This window comes from Barbus barbus (genome assembly GCF_936440315.1).
Source record: "Barbus barbus genome assembly, chromosome: 4".
NCBI classification, from domain to species: Eukaryota; Metazoa; Chordata; class Actinopteri; order Cypriniformes; family Cyprinidae; genus Barbus; species Barbus barbus.
The window spans coordinates 40,494,044-40,518,408 of NC_136732.1; the positions used below are offsets into that span (position 1 = coordinate 40,494,044).

A 24,365-nucleotide genomic window follows, 5' to 3' on the forward strand; every position below is an offset into this window, starting at 1 on the left:
GATATACCAGACTTGCCATGGGCCCTTACAGCAGCAGATGTTTTTGAGTGGGGGGGGGGGGGGGAGCACCTGGTGCTCGTAGACTTGTACTCTGGCTGGTTTGAAATAGACCAGCTCCCAAACACGACCAGTGCGACCATTATAACCAGGCTAAAGCACCGCTTTGCCACCCATGGAGCTCCTCAGCAGCTAATGACTGACAACGCAGCATATTTCACAAGTAGGGAGTTCCAAGAATTTGCCCGCATATGGGACTTCTTCCATGTCACCAGCAGCCCCCATTACCCTCAATCAAATGGGCTAGCTGAGAGGGCTGTACGCTCAGCCAAACACCTGTTAGAAAAATGCACATGTGATCGAACAGATGTATATGCGGCACTGCTCAGTCTACGTAACGTACCAAGAGATGGGCTGCCCTCACCAACCCAGCGCCTGCTTTCTCGGCGCACCAAGACCCTTATCCCCATGGCCAAAGCCATGTATGTGCCAAAGGTAGAAACACAGGTCCAGGTAGCTCTAACACAGACCAGACAGAGAGGAAAGACACATTATGATAGGTCAGCTAGACCATTGGCCTCATTGCAAGCAGGGCAGACAGTGAGAATACAGACGGACAAGGGATATGACAGATTGGCCACGGTAATAGGAACCTCTGCCAGAACCCCAGGCTAACGTTGACCAGCCGCAAAAAGAACAGGTGCAGGAACCAAAGCTCAACTCTCTATACAAAGACTACACTAGATAAGCTCAGACTGTTCATACCACTTTTATTGCAGCAGTCCTGTTCCTTGTGGCTGTGTGAAAAAAAAAAAAAAAAAAACAGTATTGTGGGAACAATGTTGCATTCTGTTTTGGTATGCATGTCAGTTTATACACTGTGTCAGGTTGCACAATGTTTGCCAGTTTCACTGTCACTTATTTAGCAGGTAAAGCTAAGGGTAAACCATTTTATAGCTGTTAAAATCTTTTCTTTTGTTAATCCAATTTCAATTTTATATTCATGTTAAATATCCAGATATACCCCTCATTAAGAAGGGGGATGTAGATTATATTAATGGTCAGGGGCGTAGATTACGCGGGGCATGCGGGGGACGTGTCCCCCTTACTTTTAATATCACATAAATTCGTCCCCCGCACTTTTTCGGGCAAGTGTGCTGGCATAAAGTGAGACATTTTGAAATGTCATGCCAAATATTGGCTCATTTTGGATTTCATGAGAGCTACACATTCCAAAAAAGTTGGGACAGGTAGCAATAAGAGGCTGGAAAAGTTAAATGTACATATAAGGAACAGCTGGAGGACCAATTTGCAACTTATTAGGTCAATTGGCAACATGATTGGGTATAAAAAGAGCCTCTCAGAGTGGCAGTGTCTCTCAGAAGTCAAGATGGCAAGAGGATCACCAATTCCCCCAATGCTGCGGCGAAAAATAGTGGAGCAATATCAGAAAGGAGTTTCTCAGAGAAAAATTGCAAAGAGTTTGAAGTTATCATCATCTACAGTGCATAATATCATCCAAAGATTCAGAGAATCTGGAACAATCTCTGTGCGTAAGGGTCAAGGCCGGAAAACCATACTGGATGCCCGTGATATTTGGGCCCTTAGACGGCACTGCATCACATACAGGAATGCTACTCTAATGGAAATCACAACATGGGTTCAGGAATACTTCCAGAAAACATTGTCGGTGAACACAATCCACCGTGCCATTCGCCGTTGCCGACTAAAACTCTATAGGTCAAAAATGAAGCCATATCTAAACATGATCCAGAAGTGCAGGCGTTTTCTCTGGGCCAAGGCTTATTTAAAATGGGCTGTGGCAAAGTGGAAAACTGTTCTGTGGTCAGACGAATCAAAATTTGAAGTTCTTTTTGGAAAATTGGGATGCCATGTCATCCGGACTAAAGAGGACAAGGACAACCCAAGTTGTTATCAGCGCTCAGTTCAGAAGCCTGCATCTCTGATGGTATGGGGTTGCATGAGTGCGTGTGGCATGGGCAGCTTACACATCTGGAAAGGCACCATCAATGCTGAAAGGTATATCCAAGTTCTAGAACAACATATGCTCCCATCCAGACGTTGTCTCTTTCAGGGAAGACCTTGCATTTTCCAACATGACAATGCCAGACCACATACTGCATCAATTACAACATCATGGCTGCGTAGAAGGAGGATCCGGGTACTGAAATGGCCAGCCTGCAGTCCAGATCTTTCACCCATAGAAAACATTTGGCGCATCATAAAGAGGAAGCTGCGACAAAGAAGACCTAAGACAGTTTAGCAACTAGAAGCCTGTATTAGACAAGAATGGGACAACATTCCTATTCCTAAACTTGAGCAACTTGTCTCCTCAGTCCCCAGACGTTTGCAGACTGTTATAAAAAGAAGAGGGGATGCCACACAGTGGTAAACATGGCCTTGTCCCAACTTTTTTGAGATGTGTTGATGCCATGAAATTTAAAATAAACTTATTTTTATTATTATTATACATTATTAATACAATTATATTATAAATTTTCTCAGTTTAAACATTTGATATGTCATCTATGTTGAATTCTGAATAAAATGTTGAAATTTGAAACTTCCACATCATTGCATTCTGTTTTTATTCACAATTTGTACAGTGTCCCAACTTTTTTGGTATCGGGTTTGTAAATATAGATTTAAATTTAAAGAGACAGGATAGTCTGCTGCATGACCTGATGTTTTATTCGGACCCAGAGTAAGGCGAGGTGAACATCACGGAGCGTTAAACGCTTTACATGCAGTGTGTGTTTCATTCATACTCGGAGCCGGAGGAAGCTCTCGCGCAGAAAGCTGCAGCATGAAATTCCTAATATATGAAATGGATGAAAACAGTTGTTCTCACAGAAAAAAAACCACGAGTTTAGAATTGCTATTGCAGATATGTGGTCTATTTTCAAGTCATCTCCAGGTAATAAATAAAGTATATGAACAATGCAGTGCTAACTGACATAGCAGTCATTACAGTATAGAAACTATTCTGCCTCATGGGATAAAAAAAGTGTTTGTATTATATAAACAAATCACTATTATTGGTTATTGTCCAGCAGTGTATCAGATTTCTAAGCCAATTAAAATCTAGAAAAAAAGACAAATTAAAGTTGCCTATACACTACCAGTCAAAAGATTTTGAACATTAAGATTTTTAATGTTTTTTAAAGAAGTCTCTTCTGCTCAGAAAGCCTGCATTTATTTGATCCAAAGTAGGCCTACAGCAAAACAGTGCATTTAGAAATATTTTCACTATTTAAAATAGCTGTTTTCTATTTGAATATATTTTAAAATGTAAATTACTCCAGTCACACGATCTTTCTGAAATCATTTTAATATTCTGATTTGCTGCTAAAAACAACAACAAAACATTTATTATTATGATTATATTGAAGACAACTGAGCAGAATTGTTTTCCAGGTTTCTTTGATGGATAGAAAGTTCAGAAGAACAGCATTTATTTGAAATATAAATCTTTTGAAACATTATAAATGTCTTTATCAACACTTTTGATCAATTTAAACCATCCTTGCTAAATACAACTATTAATTTCTATCATTTATTTTCCAAAATAAATAAAATAATAATAATAATAATACTGACTCCAATGGTGTAGTGTATAATGTTACAAGAGCTTTTTATTTCAGGTAAATGCTGATCTTTGGATCTTTCAATTCGTCAGAGAATCCTGAAAAAAATACTCAACTGTTTTAAATATTAATAATAATAATTAAAAAATGTTTCTTGAGCAGCACATCAGCATATTAGAATGATTTCTGAAGATCATGTGACTCTGAATCCTGGAGTAATGATGCTGAATATTCAGCTTTGATCACAGAAATACATTACATTTCCAAAATATTCAAATAGAAAGCAGTTGTAACTGTATTTTGGATTAAATAAATGCAGGCTTGGTGAGAAGAGACTTATTAAAAAAAAAAACCTAATAGCCTATATATATATATATATATATATATATATATATATATATATATATATATATATATTACATTTCTGTCCCCCTCACTTCTGAAATGATGGCTACGCCCCTGGTGGTGAGTATAAGACGGAAAACAAGCACTGAATAAACGTGACAAACAAAAGCAAAGTACAATACGCGTGTTAATCAGCATTAGAGCGGCCATCTCGCCTGCGCTTTACTCTGTCTTTCATTCATGCGCGCTCTACAGCGTTCATTAGCACAGCGCGAGTTTTTACTGGTGTGCAGGTCCTCCTGCAACAAAGCTCCTCCCAGAGTCATTCCGCGATGACAAGTAGTTCCATGTGGAACTCGTTTTTATTAAATAAGCTCGCCTCTTGAGGATATTCATTACAGTAAACATTATCAGTCTGTTTTAATAGAATAGCAGTCTAAATATAATAACAAACAAGATCCTGATTATCTTGATACTACAGTACCAAGTTTGGCGGGGAACGCGTATGAATATCTAGTAAGGAAGCAATGAAAACCATCAGTCGTATTAAAGCCAAGCGGCGCGGGTAGGTCATACTTGATCCCGCACACGGACAACTGACCACATATCGTCAGGTTTCGCTCAGTTTCACCACAGCTACGGTACGTGCTTTTGAATTATGGTATAAAGTTAGACGTTTTAATTGATAAAGCCGTTCTAAATATTAGCCGAACTATTTGAAGAATAAGATGCTCGGTGCTGTATAGTGCAGGTTTATTTAAAATGCCGCGATGTTATTCCTGCGCAAAGATAATTTTCCGGTGAAGGTCTCTGTTTAAACCCAGTTAGTACGTTTCTTGTTGTAATCCCCGTTTGCAAACTGAAAGAATAATTTTGAAGACTTGTTTCTGCGAGGCACATTTATTCTGCATGTCCATTTCAGGAAATCTGAATTTTACATTGAATCATGTTTTAATATGCAGGTATAGGCTGATGTTGTTATTTATTCTGTGTGTAACGGAGGTTAACTAGTTAGAGCTGTGCTAAACCTTACTGTTATGGTTTCTATTAATAACCATTAGCTGATAACTTTGTCTAGTGCTCTTATGAATGTTTATAACATGATTTCTGAACATTTTAACTATTAGGTCTATGCTGAATGACATATAGCATGACTTCTTCATGACTAGTGTTTGCGTATTTCATTTTATTTCTTTCTGTAACCTACTTGTACAGATCTGTGTAGGCTAGTGTTAAATAGCTATACTTTTTCTGACAGAGTTGATAACGTTTCTGACTGATAATAGCATGATATTTTTGCGTTTCCCTTACCGAATGTGGTATCCTGTCAGCAATAAGCTGTCCGTGCTTTTTTGATTACTGTCAGTTGAGTGCCGGCGATGCAGTGCTGCCAGATATTTCTATTAAAAACGAAAACAACAAAGATACAAATAAACCAAAATCATTTCCAATCTTTTGCAAATAAAATAAAAATATCGCTGACCCTAAACTACAACTTCCTACTTTATTAAGTTTCTAAAGCGTCAAATTACAAACAAGTCCAAACATACTTGTAATAGCTGGATCTGGCAACACGGAGCATTCTTTTTCAGCATTGAATCATGGACATCATCAATGTATCGTGTGCAGAGATTCAGACTCCGGCGGGGTTTGTGTATGTGGTTCTGTCTGTTTTACTGAATCACACCAATAATCCTGACTGTGAGCAGAGCTGGTATTCAGAGGTGAGTGTGTTTCTGTCCTCCAACTACACTGTTATTGACTCACTCACACACACACACACACACACACACACACACACACACACACACACACACACACACAATCTGATACTGTTGTATTTGTTCAGGACGGGCGTCTGATAGCAGATCCATCAGATCCTCAGAAACTGATAGATCCTGTTATTTCTGTCTCATCTGATCGTCTCGTCACGTCTCTCTGTATGAATCTGAATCATGAAATCATCTGTGATTCTTCAAGAGTAAATCAACTCAATCTCTCTCAACATTTATCTGTTGAATAGTAATGTATTATTATTAATTTTGCTCTAATGAATCTTTCTTATATCACAGTTCAGACAGGAGACCGCATTCAGAGGTGAGAGAAACAGAGAAACTCATCAGTGTGTCCTGATTGAGATCAAACTCTGTGTTGAACTGAATCTTCTGTGAATCTTCAAGTGAATCATGATGATTGTGAATGTGTTTTTCAGCGAGGAATCAAACTGCAGCGACTCCAAACCCAGGTGAGTTTCAGCTGATAAACATCTAATAAAACTCTGCAGATCTGATTCACACTCAATACACTTTCACTCTGTTCTCTCATATTCACTCGTATTTATGATCACTGTATGTTTTTAAAGATGGTCTGCATGAATCTCTCCAGCTTTCAGGTACAACATTCATAGCTTTTAACCTCTTTCTAATATTGATTAATCATGATTGATCAGCTGATTATATATTTGATCACTTGTTTAGATCAGCTGTGGTGGCTTCTGCCTGTTTTCATCATCATTGTTCTGGTATTTCTCTGTTTCTTGCTGCGTAAAAGGATCTTCAGGTGAGACTGCTGTCATCAATCACCAATTCAGTTTCTATTCAATTTACCTTAATTTCACTAAATCACATGAACAGTTAAGATCTGAAACAGATGTTGAGATATTTGCTGCATCTACAGGACAGTGATGAAGGTCAGATCTGATGATCCTCATGCAGTGCAGGAATCTGAGCAGAAGAAAGCTCCTGCGATTGAGGATTAATCAACATCACGGGTTATTCCTCATATCTGCTCAAACTGAACGAGGAACACAGCTTATTTCCAGAACCTTCACCATCTCTGTTCCTCTGATCTGCAAGCCTCCATACGACGATCTGCTGAAGACATCTTCAAACCCGAGGCACTTACAGCAAACAATTATTATTTTCTGTGTTTTATTTCTTGTTTCTTGATCTAGCTTTGAAATGAACCTGTCAGTTTGGATAAGTGTCTGATAAATGAGTAAATGCAAATGAAAACGATTTATTTTTAATGTTGTTTATGTTTCTGGTGTAGATGTCAGATACAGTTGAAATAATGGAAAGGAAATGTAGTCTAAATCACATGATTTCAGATTTTTGTTCTTATCCTTACATTTTTATTAAACTCTTGCTATTTTTAAACTATATTAGTTTTGATTTTAAATGATAGTTCACCCAAAATAATCATTCTGTCCTCATTTATTCATGCTCACATGGTTCAACATGCACTATTTACTTTCTTGTATGAAAGCTACGACTTCTTGTAAAATTTTAGCCAGGAAAGAAAGTATTGATATTAGTAGATATTTATTTAAATTGTACAAATCTATGTTGTGAGCAGTTATGATCTCTTACAACTAGCCTATTTTAACATTTTAACTCCCAGTTTCACAGGCAAGGCTTTAAAATGCACTGACCGATCTTAAAATATATCAGTGCCTTTGTTTTGTCTCGAGATGCACACCAGTAATGATTTTTATTTTCCCAAAGGCATGTTAATAAAAATAACTTAAATGTCCTAATTGAACAATGTCCTAATCCTGGTTTAGTCTAAACCCTGTCTGTGAAACCAGGCCGTAATGTCTTGATCTTAAACCCTGATGTGTTTCTGTCGATCCATTGATTGTTCCATAACATCTTGCATCTACAAAGCAAATCTCAGTTTTGAAAGTTTTGAAATTATGTATTCAGATGTCCTGACAGTTTCATCATTAAAAGGTCTTCTTATGTTCGCCTTTTATTGATCTTGTCATGATGATATTTCATTAGTTTGTTACTAGATTTCAAGTGTAACCTTCAGTCAGATCTGTTAAAAAACGATTTTGAGTGCTTTTGTGTGTTTGTTAGTGTGATAGTGTCCATGTTTGGAGTAAAAAACTGTTATTGAATGTCAGGGCAAAAGTCAAAATTTGAGATCTGTGAGGAGAATTGATAGGAATCGATCTGAAGTGCTGCATTTCTACTCCATTCCTCTTATAAACCATGTTCAAAGTTTTGATTTAAGATTAATGTTTATATGCTCAGAATAAAGGCACATTCTAGAAATATTATGCTTTTTATTTCTGTTATTTGTATAAGTAGCAGAGGCTGATGGTGTTATATGAAAATGTTTTGCATCGTAATGCTGTTAATGTTGCTTCAGTCATTCAAAATCAGAGACAGAAGAACAATGTGGCAGTAAATGAAATAGAAATAAGAGCAAACAGTTAGTTTATACCACTGTGAGTGACGTTTGCATAGTTGGCCTACTGTAGAGTGATTTACAGGAAGTGATGAGCAGAAAAAGTGTTTGAATGCCCTGCCGTGTGACTCACAGCACTGTGCCTGTTATATAAGGGAAATGGGTGGAGTTTTGTTTAGAGGTGTGGTTAGTCTAATCTGCCCATAAATAAGCAGAGAGGTGCTTCTTCACAACCAACAGCCGTTTGCTCACTAAACAAAGAATTTCTTTAATAGTATCTCCTTCTCTTCTGCAAATACTGCTTCACAGTAAACTTTAATAAACCTGCTAATCAAACCTATAATAGCTATGCGTTACATTGAGCACATAACACTTATTTCATACCTGTTAGCAGATCTGAGGTGAAGAGTTCGGTCGCTGAGAGCAGAACGATGCTCCTCCTGAAGATCTGAATGAATCGCTTCTGACAGCTCATTCACACAGAGAGAAAGTTCAGGGGGTGACAGTAGCTGTGTGGGTTTGACATGGTCTTGTATTAGTGTGAGCCAGTCGTAACGGCACTGAAAGTGACAAACCGCATCTTCACCAGATAACAACTGTGCTGCATGTGTCAGAAGAGCACACTGAAATCTCCATCCTCATATCTTTCTGGAAGAATGTGACATAGCCTGTAAACAACCACACACCAGGTTATAATGACATATTCACCACTCACAAAAAAGTTTTTATTAAATTAGTTTTTGGTAAATCAATCAAATGTATATGTTGTGGAATGATATTATTGCAGTTTAGCTGCTAGCAAGGTCAGCTGCAATCTGTTAAGCTGTAACAATAACAATATTAATGCTAGGGATAGAATGTTGATAAGTTGTACGTTAATGGCATGTATATAGTGGATAAAATCATATTTAAATGGTCAAAGTCTTCCTCTCATAAGATTGCGTAATGTTGAATTTTCATGAACTGTAATGTTTTTGGTTTTATGTCAGTGATTTATGATATATGATATACAGTATCATATTTGTATAATAACTGTAGGAATTTGAAATTTAAATAATATTCATGAAAAATTGTATTAAATTCAAAGAATATAAAACACTATTCAGCTAAAAATATTGTAATAAATAAAGGCAGAAGTTGTTGGAAAGTATGCATAATGTTATATGTTCTGTGTTAAAGATTATAATAACACCAATTGAATCACCACAAATATTTCCGAGGAAAAATATTAACTACAAGTAAACTCACACTTATTCTAAGTTAGCTAAATCATAAAATACCTTAAAATATATATGTATATATATATTTTTTTTTTACAGCACTTCAAGTTAAGCCATTCCAAAAAAAGAACAAGAGTCAAATATGTTTTTATAGGTCTATCATGATGTGTGCAGTAGAGGGATATTTATATATATACACACACACACACACACACACACACACACACACACACACACACACACACACACACACACACACACACACACAATCAAGTGGAACAGAAAGACATGATTGCTACTAAGCAGAAAAAAATATATATATTTTGCCTATGTCACACGATGAGGTAAATCTGCTTGACTGACAGTTTTATTGATCACTGAGAGAGCACTGACTTGGTATGATGCTGGTTCAGTATAAAAATGATTTTTTATTAAATAGCTTAGATATAGTAAACTACTTTTGCCATGTTGCTGTAGCTTAGCTTGGTACATTCCCCAGGGCTGTAGCTTTAGTGAAGCTTCATGTAATGAAGAGTAACTGTTAGCTTAGCTCATTTAGCTTGCCCAACACTGACGATGAGGATTGAATTTGCTGCATGTCTTGACTGCTGGATAGAGGACGTTACAGTTATGGAGGCCCCTCCTCAAACCCGAGGCCCTACAACCGCCTGCTCTGCCTATAGCTATACCCTGTAGCCTATTAGATATAAAATGCAATAGCTTCTTTATTAGAAACGTGCTTTATACAACTCCAGGCAACCCCCTAAAACTGCTCTGTATATATTTTGCAGTAGTATACTTTATTTCAGTGCACTAAAAATCTATTTCATTATTAGTGGTATTAAGTATACTTTTTCAAGTGCACTGAAGTAGGCCTACTACTTTTCTTTTTCAACAATTTCACTCCCTGTTGCCATAAATGGTCACTTTTCTTCTCCCAAGGAAGACAACAAAGTTATAGATTCCAGTAAAATTGTCAGACATTATAAATTTCAGTCTGTTAGATTGATACAATCTACATGATAGTAGTATAATCAGTATAATAAGTATACTTGATTGATAGATACAATCCACTGCACAGCACTCTTTTTGCAGAACTGTAAACACAACTCCAAATGATCAACACACTCCTAGCAAAACTATACACATTTATGGCTATTATTTACACTATTTTGCCAACTGTCTGGCACACTGTCACGTGTGAAATCTCTTTTAGATAATTAGTGCACTTTGCAATGAGCCTAAGCACTATAAATAAGCTACAGGTGAGCTGTCCGTGTGGAGTACAATAGAGGGAGCAGGAAGAGTGAGAATTAGAGGAGGCCGAGGAAGAGGAGGAGCAGGAGGGGGCAGAGGAAGGGTAAGAAGAGTAAGAAATAGAATTACTAATGTTCAGTCAGAGAAAGAGTGATGTATATGAAAATAATTAAAATGTAATCTCTACCTTACATTGTCCTGCACTAAGTGAAAATGTAAAAGCGACAAAAAAAATAATAATTTTTTAATTCACTATCTTATACATTATCCCAGATTAATGTTGATGTATAAATCCTGGATCCGCCTCTGCTGACATTAGCCACTCCCTCATCTGATCACTGCTTCTACTTCTGTCTGCTTCCTGTCTGTTTCACAAAAGCTGACTGAAAACCAGCTGGTTTTGGACTAAAACACTTAAGCTTTCATCAGGTATTTTGGACAAGGGTTCGGTTAAGGTATGAAATATGTTTAACATCTATGTCTTTGTGTTGTTTTCCACAGCTTGAATGTTTCTCGTTTATATTTCGATATTTGGCTTCTAATGAAGTTCGGGTCTGTGTTCTTTGTAAGATTTTTTTGATCGTCTGAGTTCAGTTGGAAAATAAATACTTTGACAAAAACCTCTTTAAAACGAAATAAGTCTTTCACATTCACATGATTGTGAGTTAAATGACCTCTTCTGTCTTGTCACTACAAGGACACAGTCTATTCTGGCTTCCGGTGTTGTGCCGAATTTCGACTCCCTGCCAGAATTCGGCTGTCCTCCTTATGAAGGATAAACATTATTTGTTGAATTTGTAAGAACATAATGATTTGTTTTATATTTTTTGATGTTCAATTTAAAAAGAAGGAACAAAAATCCCACTCTGTTTGCTTTGCAAAGCTTGTTGTTAGTGATATTTTCCTCCCAAGTTACACAATAGAATGTGCAAGAAAGCATTAAAAGACTGACCAGAGGCTTCAACAGTGTATGGTGTTTGAGTAGGCTCATTGTGACTCACTCTCAGTATGTGCAGTTAATATTATGTGCATGCCTAATTGGAGTTTTCTGGATATATTTTGTAAAATGTATAGGCTACGGTGTGCTATAGGCTGTTATGTGGACTGCACAGTTGCAGCCGGTATGTTGGCATGGATGCCAGAGAGTAATTATTTGTATTTGTGTCCACGCATTTGTGCATGTAATTGTACCGCAAATCACAAATCCCACCGCTGTGTAGGAGCTTTGCTGAAAAAATAAATAAATAAAAATAAAACACTTTCTGAAAGCTTATTTTTTTTGAGGTATCAACCTCAAAAACACGATTTGTTTAGATTTATGGCTTTGGTTTTCTAGCAGTTTTTTACTGTTCAACATGTTTCCCCACTGTTTTTATTTCTTTATTTTTTTCCCGCAACAATAATCTGCCAAAGGTCTTCTTTAAAATGACACCAAACTTAAGTATGTGCTCTAAAGCTTTAAATTTATGACAGATTTTGACACAGTTTTTGTCCTCTAAGGACCGTAACTTTAATTTTAAATGATGCACAAGGTTTAAATTAGCACAGTTAATATGTCAAAAAAGGGAAACCTGGATCCCAGTGTTGAAGCATTTGATTATTTTACTATGAAATACTATGTAACATTTATTCCCGTGTGTCATTTCTATTCGTGCAATCCATGTTTTTTTTTTTAAATAAGTCTCTTCTCACCAAGCCTGCATTTATTTAATCCAAAATACAGTTTTACTATGTACAACTGCTTTCTATTTGAATATTTTGGAAATGTAATGTATTTCTGTGATCAAAGCTGAATATTCAGCATCATTACTCCAGGATTCAGAGTCACATGATCTTCAGAAATCATTCTAATATGCTGATGTGTGTCACGGTGCACACAGCAGGGAGGACACAGGAAACACGGAAACGAGGATGTAACTCAAAAACATACTTTACTAGGACATCAGGGCAGGGCAAGGCAAGGCAGACACTGACAGGGACACCGGGGAGTAACGAGTAGACCAGACAAAATGGCACAACACAGACAGGACTATCCACAAGTTTCCTACGTCCCATGAGGCATTGCGTCAAAAGTGGGCGCGACGTCCGGTTTGAAGTAAACAAGCGGGAGTTGACACTCATTCATTCATTAGTCATTCAAGATTTAGTGATCCAAACTTAATGATGTGGGAACACAACCTCAACGAAATTAAAAGGGGTGATATAACAGTACCTTTACCATCCGCGGTAGATGGTTGGGAGAATGACGTGAAAAAGTCGCCTCGTATCACGTATGGTAACAGTTTTAGCAATTTTGTAGAGTCAGTAGCCTGTGATGGTAAGGCGATGAGCAATCTGAAAAGCTCAGAGGCATATCAATATCTACACAGTGATAAAGTCGGTCGAGTGTTGTTTAAGGACGTCGGAAACGACCTTGCGTATCTAAAAGCTGACATTGAGCCGAGCCAGAGCCTGCACGTAACACATCATAAGGCTTGGGTGCTAGTTTCAGTGACAGGTGAAGTACAGACAGCGGGTTGTTCATGTATTGCAGGGTCAGGACGCTCTTGTAGTCATGCAGCAGCACTTTTGTGGAAGGTCAGTAAAGTTAGGACAATTAAGGGCACAACATTTATTATTGTATTGTGTATTATTGTATATTTTTTATTAATTAATAAAGATACTAAACTGAAATGTTTACTGTGTGTCATTCATGTTCTGTATATGTTGCTTCACAGTAGCCTTGACTTAAAATATTTATTTTAATATTGTTGGATAATAAAATTGAATCAGATTTAGTTTTAGGCTTATGTTCAAAACACTCACGTTTAAGCCACTGAATTAGTTTAGTGCGGTTATATGTACAACCACGAACAGCACACGTTGTCCCTGAGCTCCGTAACGACATCTCTCATTAATGTTTGCGACTTTAAATAGCAGAAAAATGTACTCGAAAAATACCTAACTTCTTCGCTATCTAACACAAAATACCGTTGATTTACTACTTCCGCCACCTAACCGGAAGTTTCTCCCACGTTCTATTTTACAGTAGCGCCCCCCGGAAACAGGTGGATAAATACACAGGTAAATTAACAGACACGGCTGAATTCGAATAAACTACTAATGACATGAGACAAGGACAGGAAACAAACCAAATATGGGCACAAGAGACAGGAACACATGACACACACACAACAGTTCCCTTACAATGTGCTGCTCAAGAAACATTTTTTAATTATTATTATTAATATTTAAAACAGTTGAGTATTTTTTTCAGGATTCTCTGACGAATTGAAAGATCTAAAGATCAGCATTTACCTGAAATAAAAAGCTCTTGTAACATACACTACACCATTGGAGTCAGTATTATTATTATTTTATTTATTTTGGAAAATAAATGATAGAAATTAATAGTTGTATTTAGCAAGGATGGTTTAAATTGATCAAAAGTGTTGATAAAGACATTTATAATGTTTCAAAAGATTTCTATTTCAAATAAATGCTGTTCTTCTGAACTTTCTATCCATCAAAGAAACCTGGAAAACAATTCTGCTCAGTTGTCTTCATTATAATCATAATAATAAATGTGTTGTTGTTGTTTTTAGCAGCAAATCAGAATATTAAAATGATTTCAGAAAGATTGTGTGACTGGAGTAATTTACATTTTAAAATATATTCAAATAGAAAACAGCTATTTTAAATAGTGAAAATATTTCTAAAGTGTACTGTTTTGCTGTAGGCCTACTTTGGATCAAATAAATGCAGGCTTTCTGAGCAGAAGAGACTTCTTTAAAAAACATTAAAAATCTTAATGTTCAAAATCTTTTGACTGGTAGTGTATAGGCAACTTTAATTTGTCTTTTTTTTCTAGATTTTAATTGGCTTAGAAATCTGATACACTGCTGGACAATAACCAATAATAATGATTTGTTTATATAATACAAACACTTTTTTATCCCATGAGGCAGAATAGTTTCTATACTGTAATGACTGCTATGTCAGTGAGCACTGCATTGTTCATATACTTTATTTATTACCTGGAGATGACTTGAAAATAGACCACATATCTGCAATAGCAATTCTAAACTCGTCGTTTTTTTTCTGTGAGAACAACTGTTTTCATCCATTTCATATATTAGGAATTTCATGCTGCAACTTTCTGCGCGAGAGCTTCCTCCGGCTCCGAGTATGAATGAAACACACACTGCATGTAAAGCGTTTAGCGCTCCGGGATGTTCATCTCGATATTAAAAGTGAGGGGGACACGTCCCCCGCATCCCCCGCGTAATCTACGCCCCTTGGCTTGAACTGTTTTAGTATATCTATAGATTTTATTTTAGGCAAGTCCTGATGATTTGAGAAGGCTAAATTGATCAAACATGCTATGATCAGCCTGCGGTCTGCTGCTGGCCGCTTGGTCATTACTTTAAGAAAGAAAAAAAAAATGCTCCAAATGTTTTTCTAAATTAACTTGATAAAAAAACGAAACGAAATATAATCACTGTGCCATTACATACAAAACTGAACTGAAACAGTATAATCTGATTTGGGAGAAGGGGGAAAAAGGTGGGTTAAGTTAATTCTGTGATCAATACTATTAATAATAAATGTATTTTATTGGCAGGATTGTTTTATTTCTTGAAGTTTCTCAGTCTTGATGTTGGTGTTTGTTTCCAGCAGATGGCGCCAAAGCTTCATTCAAACTGAAGAAGTGAAATCGCTTCAGAGACGCTTTAGTTCAGAATCTGATCACGTGACCATTATTTCGTCATCAGATCTGAGAATGAAAATGGACAAAAGTGTAGGTCTGCCTTTTGAAAACACACCACTCCAGTGACAGCCTATACTTTTTTTCTGAGAGTGTAAAAGCCATAATACTTATAAATAAAACCCCTAATTGAAACAGCAGTTTCAGAAAAGTAATATAAATCCTATGAATGGCGTTCAGACATCCACTGATACATTTAATCCATTTAAAACCATGAAAAATATGAGAAAACAGAATCAACTAATGTTAACTAAATAATAAAATATTCCTTAATATACTCCTCACCGCAGCTGAGAGGATTGAATCACGTGGAAGCGAAAGTGAAAGTAAAGATGAACAACTCTGAACAACAGCTGGACTGAGATTATTTCCCGCAACAATGTGTTTTATGCCCATATGTTGCATATTAGTTATTATAAAACATTGCAAAATATACGCTATATTCAAATTATGTTTTTAATTAATTTGTTTTCGTTGAAACCAGCTTTAAAAGCTCTGATATGTTGTGATCAGATTCAGTGAGAATGGAGACGAGAACACTTCCTGGTGAGAAAACCCATTTAAACTGTTAATTACCCTAATTTTACATTCATATTTCATATTTTCTTTATCTTTTAGAGATGTCAGCAATCAGCACCTCCAGCCCAGATGATCCAGTGATCCGGGTTCTTCTGATGGGCTAACACAGTCTCATCCCAGGGAAAGGCTGATCTGGAGCCACTAGGAGAAAAGAGATTTGAAGTTCACAGAAAAACAGGAAACACATGAAGGTGAATTTTGTGATAAAGTCACTCAGAAGCGGGTTGATGTGGCTGATTGTCCAGGTTCAGATCTGAAGAAAGAGAAGCTGGAGATGAAGAAAGAGCAGCTGGTCTCTCGACACACCTGGGTTTTATCATCATGAATTCTGTAAAGAGGAGATTGTGACTGAAGTAAATGAGTATGCATTACCTTCTCCTGGACTGCACGCTGTTCTCATCATCATTAAAGTGGAGCGATTCACTTGAGAAAATAAAAACATGAAGAAACTCAAAAGAAGTGTTTGAACAGAGAACAGAGACCCACACTTTAAAGTCCTAAATGTTTTAGGGGACAGTTCACACACATCGAGAAGTCTACACCTGAACTGGAGCAAAACTGGGTTTGTCTGTCAGCTGCAATGCGTGCACTGGAATATTTATGGACTTTGGCATTTAACTCTGGTCACAAATATAAAAGTTTTGCCAGTTTTTCTTTCGTAAACAGAAGTGGCAGAACGCCGTTCCGGATCGACCCCGCCCAGTTGCCGCTTTCCTTCGCAATGAAATGTTTCCTCAATGCATTTGATGTGTTGACTCAGTGTGAGAGTGTTTTCTGAGTGATCTGTGAGCATTCCTGCAATGTATTGAAGTCCTAGACCATTGAGTGATTTTTAAATGAGTAATAACACTTTAAAATCATTCAAATCAATCCTAAATGTAACCGGAAGCCAGTGTAAGGACCTGAGGACTGATGGGATATGCTCAGATTTTCTGGTTCTAGTCAGAATCCTGGCAGCAGTTTGCTTCTTGGGAAGACCGGTGAAGGCCGGTCCATTACAATAGTCCACCCTGCTGCTGATAAAGGGATGCATTACATGCAGATATAATCAATTATGTGTAGACAGGAATACTCGATTATACATAACTTCACATTCAGTGAACATTAGCAAAATGCTTTTCATTCTTTTAGTGATTTGACAGAATCTCACTTTGACTTTGATTAACATTGTTTGTCAGAATCATTCAAAGATGCTGATATCTGTTGGTCTGTGACACTGTGATGAAACAGTCAAATATAATGTATGACTTCTGTTTAATACAGTGATTGTCCTCCACAATCCTCCTCATAGGAGAAGACTGAGCAAAGATGAACCTCCTCAGAGTAAGTCTGTACTTACATCAATAAATGAAAGTGATTAAAGTGATTGAATCTGTGATGCTGGATTAATATCAAGATCTTGTTATCAGAGCATGTTACATCTCACATATGATCTTTGTTATTGTGTGATGTGAGGACTGTCAATATTAAATGTCTGATTTGACTCTTTGCAGTGAGGATTGTTCTTCTGGGTTCGAGCGTGTCTGAAAACAGTCTGGTGGGGAACTTCATGTTAGGACGAGCAGCGTTTGACAGTGAAGCTCCTCCAGATGTTGTAGAGAGAGTCGGAGGAAGACTGAAGGACAGACGTGTGATCATCATCAACAGTCCTCAGCTGCTCCAGACGAACATCTCAGATCATCAGATCACACAGACAGTGAGAGAGTGTGTGTTTCTGTCTGATCCAGGACCTCATGTGATCGTTCTGCTCCTCAAACATGATCAGTATTCAGCAGAAGATCAGGAGCATGTGGAGAAGGTGCTGCGCTCTTTCTCTGAGAGCGTTTATCAGCACACCATGGTGCTCAGCACACAAGAGCCCACAGAAACCAGTGACATCCTACAGAAAATCATCCAGAAATGTGCAAACAGACACTTCAGTCTCCAGAGCAGCAGCTCTCCTGAGGATCTTCTGCAGACGCTTGAGCACATTGAGAAGATGAATGATGGACGTTATCTGGACTGTGCTGAAGCTTCACAGTGTTTCATGATGGAGCAACAGACCACAGAGAGACGTGAGTGTGATGATGCTTGAAGCTCCAAGTACCAAAATATTGACTTTGATACAATACTCAACTAAAATATCTCAATACAACTACTGGACCAATACTACGACAAAAACAGAGAACAACAGGAAAAGTTTTAACTTTGTTATTAATAATAATAACATAGATGCAAGTAACAAACTAAAGGACAAATACAATAAAACAAAGATACAAATGAAATAAATGGGGCCCTATGAATCTGTTTTATATCTTCCAAAAATCTGTTTTATTTTTTTCCAAATTCTGCTTTTTTCCAGTCTATTTTAATGGTTACATTCGCCTTTTCATAATAATACAGCCCGAGAAATAAACAAGTGTTTTACTCAGGAATTACGGCTCTTATCAAAATGCATTCTTAGAGTACCGGTACTAGTAACATGCAGAATCATACCATTTTTAAAAGCAGGGTATCGCGATACCTTTATATACCACTATATCGTGCAACACTAGTGAAAAATGAATATGTTTTAATCATCTTCTTCTATCAGTTTCAGAGAGTGTGAAGCTGAATCTGGTTGTGTGCGGGAGCGATGGGGCATTAAAATCCTCCGTATCAAAGCAGATCCTGCAGCAGACAGACAGAAGATCACACGTGGAGCTTCATGATCATCTGATTAATCTGCTGGAGCTTCCAGCTCTGATTGGTCTCTCAGAGGAGGAAGTGATGCGTCAGACTCTCCGCTGTGTGTCTCTCTGTCATCCTGGAGTTCATGCTTTCCTCCTCATTATTCCTGATGCTCCACTCAATAATGAAGACAAAGCAGAGATGGAGGAGATCCAGAGGATCTTCAGCTCAAGAATCAACAAACACCTCATGATCCTCATAAAGCAGGATTCAGAGCATCAGACAGAAGAACTCAGTGAAGAAACACAGTCAGTCATCGAGAGGTTTGGAGGAAGACACCAGTTCTTTGGTCCCAAAACACAAGTGTCCACACTGATGGAGAACATCGAGCAGATGCTGCAAGAAAACAGAGGAGAGAGTTTCTCCACAGAGAAGTTTGTGGAGGTGCAGATGAAAAAACTGATGAAGAAGACAATTAATTCACTAGAGACACATTTACATAAGATGAAGAGAGAACGAGAGAAATTGGAGAAACAGAAAAAAGAGGAAAAGATGAAAAGAGAAGAAGAGGATGAGAAAAGAAGGGAGAAAGAACAGAGAGATTGTGATGAATTTAATCAGAGACTGAAACAAGAGAGAGAACGAATGAAAAGAGAGAAAGCAGATCTTCAATCTAAACATGAAGAAGAAGAAGAAAACAAGAAGAAGATCCTGATGGATAAACTTCAAGAAGAGAAAGAGAGAAAAAGTAATGCACTTAAAACACTTCTGGTACTTTATCTGACTGCACTTAAAATCAATTTCAGTATATTCTTGCAGTACTATACTTTATTTCAATGCACTAAAAATCTATTTAATTATTAGTGCTATTTAGTATACTTTTTGAAGTGCACTCAAGTACTACTGAAGTAGAAATGCACTTTCAGTTCGTGTATTTAGAGATGGTGATATGTTTGAGGAATATTACATAATGAGAATTATTACATAAACTTTCAGTAATTGTTCTGTAAGAAGAGTATGTCAGTGTAAAGGTTCACAGCAAGAATGATAACTGAAGATAACTATGAAGATAACCATGTTAGCGTCCACACCAGCGGATGATGTCTGTTTATTCTCAGCGCACGCTCATCTTTTATCATACATTAGCAGGAAATGCAGGAAAGAAAGTTGTTCTAAAAGTGATTCCAAGGATATTGTTTCTCTGTTGTTTTAACGTTATATTTGTGGTGTGGACTCTGCTGTTCTTTAATAATGAGAATTATTTTTAGAAATATATCTTCATTGTTATCTTTATAGTTACTGTCCTTGGTGTGAACAGGCCTTTAGTGTATTAACACAGAATTTTTTTCTTTTTTTTTCTTTACAGCATACATGGTTAGCATATTGTATCGTATATTAATTTCCAGTGATTGTCATTATAAAATAGCATTCAAAAGAGCAGTCGTTAAAAAAGCCCTATCAATTACTCACAAATGTTGATTTTAAGGGTTATATCTTATAATATGTGATTTGTTCTTAATGGATATCTGTGTGTTTTCTCCCCTTTGTCAGGATGGATATGTGGATGTGTGTGTTTCGGGCTCATTTGCGTTCTGCTGGTCTTCATCATACTGGGAAGCAAAAGTATGGCAAGCTCTTCTGACGCCATCAAATCTTATGAAGCAGTCCCATGTTTTCTTTCACTCCTGACGCTATACATGCTGCTGCAGCAGCAGTCCTCAAATCACAAGCACATCTACATGTTTTGAAGCCATTTGACAAACTGTATGAAATCAAAATGCTTGCAATGGTACAGCAATAGCAGAGAGAAACAACACAAGTGTGTCTTTAATGCATCCTAAGATGAATGAGATCTAACGTTTTCCAGCACTTCAAACCTCAAACGTCTGATTATTATTCAATTTAAATGATGACCATCAATGTTTTTTTCCCTTTAAAAATTCTCCTTATTTGTAAAACGAAAACTTTCACTTGATAAAAAAACACTTTTTATTGTAACATTTAAAAACAGGCTGAATTACCATTTTAACCAGTAGATAGTGCAGAGCAGCGCTCATTAGCCATTTGCGCTCCCTAAAATAGTTTTAATAGTATTCCTAAAATAGTGCTGTCTATCCCACGAGTTGTTTGGAAGTATTGAGAGCTTCATGAATCTCGTGACCGCACAGCGGAGAGATCAAAGCATGTCACATCTCAGATTTTCAGCGGCTCTGGGATGAGCGGACCAAATGTAGAAATATCAAGATGTTCAGTGGTGTGAAAAAGTGTTGGTCCCCTTGCTGATTTTTTTTTTTTTGCATGTTTGTCACACTTTAAAGTTTCAGATCATCAAACAAATTGAAATATTAATCAAAGATAACACAAGTAACAAAACATGCAGTTTTTACATGAAAGGTTTTTTTATGAAGGGAAAACAAAATCCAAACCCACATGGCCCTGTGTGAAAAAGGCCTGATTACTGCCACACCTGTTCGCAATCAAGAAATCACTTAAACAGGACCTGCCTGATAAAGTGAAGTAGACCAAAAGATCCTCAAAAGCTACACATCATGTTGAGATCCAAGGAAATTCAGGAACAAATGAGAAAGAAAGTAATGAAGATCTATCAGTCTGGAAAAGGTTATAAAGCCATTTCTAAAGCTTTGGGACTCCAGCGAACCACAGTGAGAGCCATTATCCACAAATGGAGAAAACATGGACCAGTGGTGAACCTTCCCAGGAGTGGCCGGCTGACCCCAATTACCCCAAGAGCACAGCGACGACTCATCCAAGAGGTCACAAAAGACCCCACAACAACATCTAAAGAACTGCAGGCCTCACTTGCCTCAGTTAAGGTCAGTGTTCATGACTCCACCATAAGAAAGAGACGGGGCAAAGATGGCCTGCATGACAGAGATCCAAGACGAAAACTGCTGCTGAGCAAAAACAACACAGGCTCGTCTCAGTTTTGCCAGAAAACATCTTGATGATCCCCAAGACTTTTGGGAAAATACTCTGTGGACTGACGAGACAAAAGTTGAACTTTTTGGAAGGTGTGTGTCCCATTACATCTGGCGTAAAAGTAACACAGCATTTCAGAAAAAGAACATCATAGCAACAGTAAAATATGGTGGTGGTAGTGTGATGGTCTGGGGCTGTTTTGCTGCTTCAGGACCTGGAAGACTGTGATAAATGAACCATGAATTCAGCTGTCTACCAAAACATCCTGAAGGACAATGTCCGGCCATCTGTTCGTGACCTCAAGCTGAAGAGAACTTGGGTTCTGCAGCAGGACACTGGTCCAAAACACACCAGCAAATCCACCTCTGAATGGATGAAGAAAAACAAAATGAAGACTTTGGAGTGGCCTAGTCAAAGTCCTGACCTGAATCCTGTTGAGATGCTGTGGCATGACCTTAAAAAGGCGGTTAATGCGCGAAAACCCTCCAATGTGGCTGAGTTACAACAATTCTGCCAGGATGAGTGGCCAAACCTCCTCCACAGCGCTGTAACAGACTCATTGCAAGTTATCACAAACGCTTGATTGCTGTTGTTGCTGCTAAGGGTGGCCCAACCAGTTATTAGGTTTAGGGGCAAGCACTTTTTCACACAGGGCCATGTGGGTTTGGATTCAGTTTTCCCTTCATAATAAAAAAACTTCATTCAAAAACTGCATGTTGTGTTTACTTGTTATCTTTGATTAATATTTAAATGTTTGATGATCTGAAACATTAAAGTGTGACAAACATGCAAAAAAAATCATGAAGGGGGCCAACACTTTTTCACACCACTGTATATTACTAACATATTGGCTGTTTATTATTACTTATAAAGCTCATATAAATGCCTTTTTCTACATGATCATATTTTAGATCCGTTAATCCGACCCAATACCTAAACTTAACAACTACCTTACTATTAATAAGCAGCTAAACAGGAGTTTGTTGAGGGAAAACTCTTAAATAATAGTGAATATGTTTTTTCCTATTCTCAAGTGTTGATATATGTTTTGTTGTGCAATTATTTTTAAAGGTTTTCTTGTAAAGGACGTGGCTGAAGCTTTAAAAGAAGCTGAAGCAAAACTACCATACAGATCAAAGCGAGCTCGTGACTGGGGTTACTATATTCCTGTTGTTGGAGCAGCTGCTGGAGCAGTTATTGGTTTTGTTGAAGACTTTGTGTATGGGATTGTCAGATAATATGAAGCTGAAGGATGAGTTCAGGTAAATTTGGGCAAATCATCATCACATTAAGACATCTCTGCATGATGCAAATTTCCAAAACCATTCTATTTTTTATTTTGTATACTTGCTTGAAGAAAATATTTATTCACTTCTTAATTATACATGTTTTTTTTTGTTTTTTTTACTCTGTTTCTTTGCGGATTCTACTATGAATTGATCTGCAAAAATGAATATTAATAAGTCAATGTTTGTTTAATTTCCAAAAAAAAAAAAAAAAAAAAACTTTCCCATTCAGATCATTTCACTTGAATATCATGACCTGTTTTAATAAGATTTTTCTCAGAGTTTGATTATTGATTTCTCTCTGTATGTGTAAGAATATTGATTTTGTTCATTTTGACCTTTAGTCTGTATTTCATTTTAGGGAAATTAAGGCATACGACTTCTCCCTCATCATCCATTCGACACTGATGTTTGTCAAATCAAGTCAAAGAGCTCTTCATTATCTTCAAGACATGCTTCACTACAGCATCCATCTTCAGGCACCCTAAACCTCTAAGGACTTTCATCATGGAGACTGATATTTTGAACTCTGGAGTACATTTAAATAATATGTACGTGCTGCGACAAGTCTCGGTTAGTCTAATGCTGTACACATAGGTTTTTTATTCATTTATTCATTTTATAATAAATAGAAAGAAAACATACAGGTAGAATATAAAAAAATGAGAAAGCTAGTGTTAGAAGCTTTTTTGTAAATAAGAAAAAAAAAAAAAAATTTTTATGTATTTTGCTTGAAAATGCAGTACTTTGATAAAAATTATTTTTTGTCCAAAATGTTGTATTTCTGATGAAACCTATGTGCATTCAAGTGGTGATAAAAAATGAACACATGAAGATAGAATAAAATATTTTTTATTTTATTTTATTAAGAGCAGAGGCTTGGTTCTTTATTTTAATATATAATATGTTCATATTTTCATAGCAGAAAATATTCTGAGGCCTGTCAAATTTAGGTGAAAATCATCAAAAATGCTGGCGGTGGCTGGCAACTTGTAAAAAAACCGCTGGCGGGGAAAGAAGTAATGGAATAACATAACATTGTATTGCATTTTTATAAAGTAACTTTCCCCCACACTGATGAAAACACACATGCGACCCGGTTTAAATGTACCGTTTTCATCAACTATAAGCAATCCGCAAGTTAAGCGTGCGGTCGAGGTCCTTAAAAGAAAATCACCCACACACCGCCAGCAGATGTCGCCAAACATACCCGCCCCGTTAAAAAAGCGGAGAGGTAAAGGTTACGGTTATGTCACAAACTAGTACCCCCATCGGAAATGTGTTTAATTCACCAACTCTTGATGCTAACGCGTGGTTAACTTTTTAACATCATTCTTTGTAAACATATTTGAAATGTTTGAAATATTTGTATTAAATCCTATGTTAAATTAGCAATATGACGTTAATAAAAAAGATAAGATTGATTACACATTGTCTTTTATTCATACAGTACACACATTAATACATTTTGTGATTACATATTTTATTTATTAAACACCATTTCTTTATACGGTACAGCGCCTTTTATTTAACAACTATG

General features: G+C 37.0%; 1 protein-coding gene across 1 annotated transcript; it reads left to right on the forward strand.

The window, feature by feature from the left end:
- Window positions 1-5,551: 5,551 nt before the first annotated feature.
- LOC306861364 (GTPase IMAP family member 8-like) lies at window positions 5,552-20,288 on the forward strand (the record flags this gene model as incomplete). The annotated part of the gene is made up of 7 exons (XM_079403584.1): window positions 5,552-5,674; window positions 6,023-6,047; window positions 6,163-6,195; window positions 17,214-17,273; window positions 17,444-18,004; window positions 18,523-19,043; window positions 20,151-20,288. The coding sequence occupies 7 exons, from the start codon at window positions 5,552-5,554 to the stop codon at window positions 20,286-20,288; spliced, it is 1,461 nt and encodes a 486-aa protein (XP_079259710.1).
- Window positions 20,289-24,365: the final 4,077 nt, after the last annotated feature.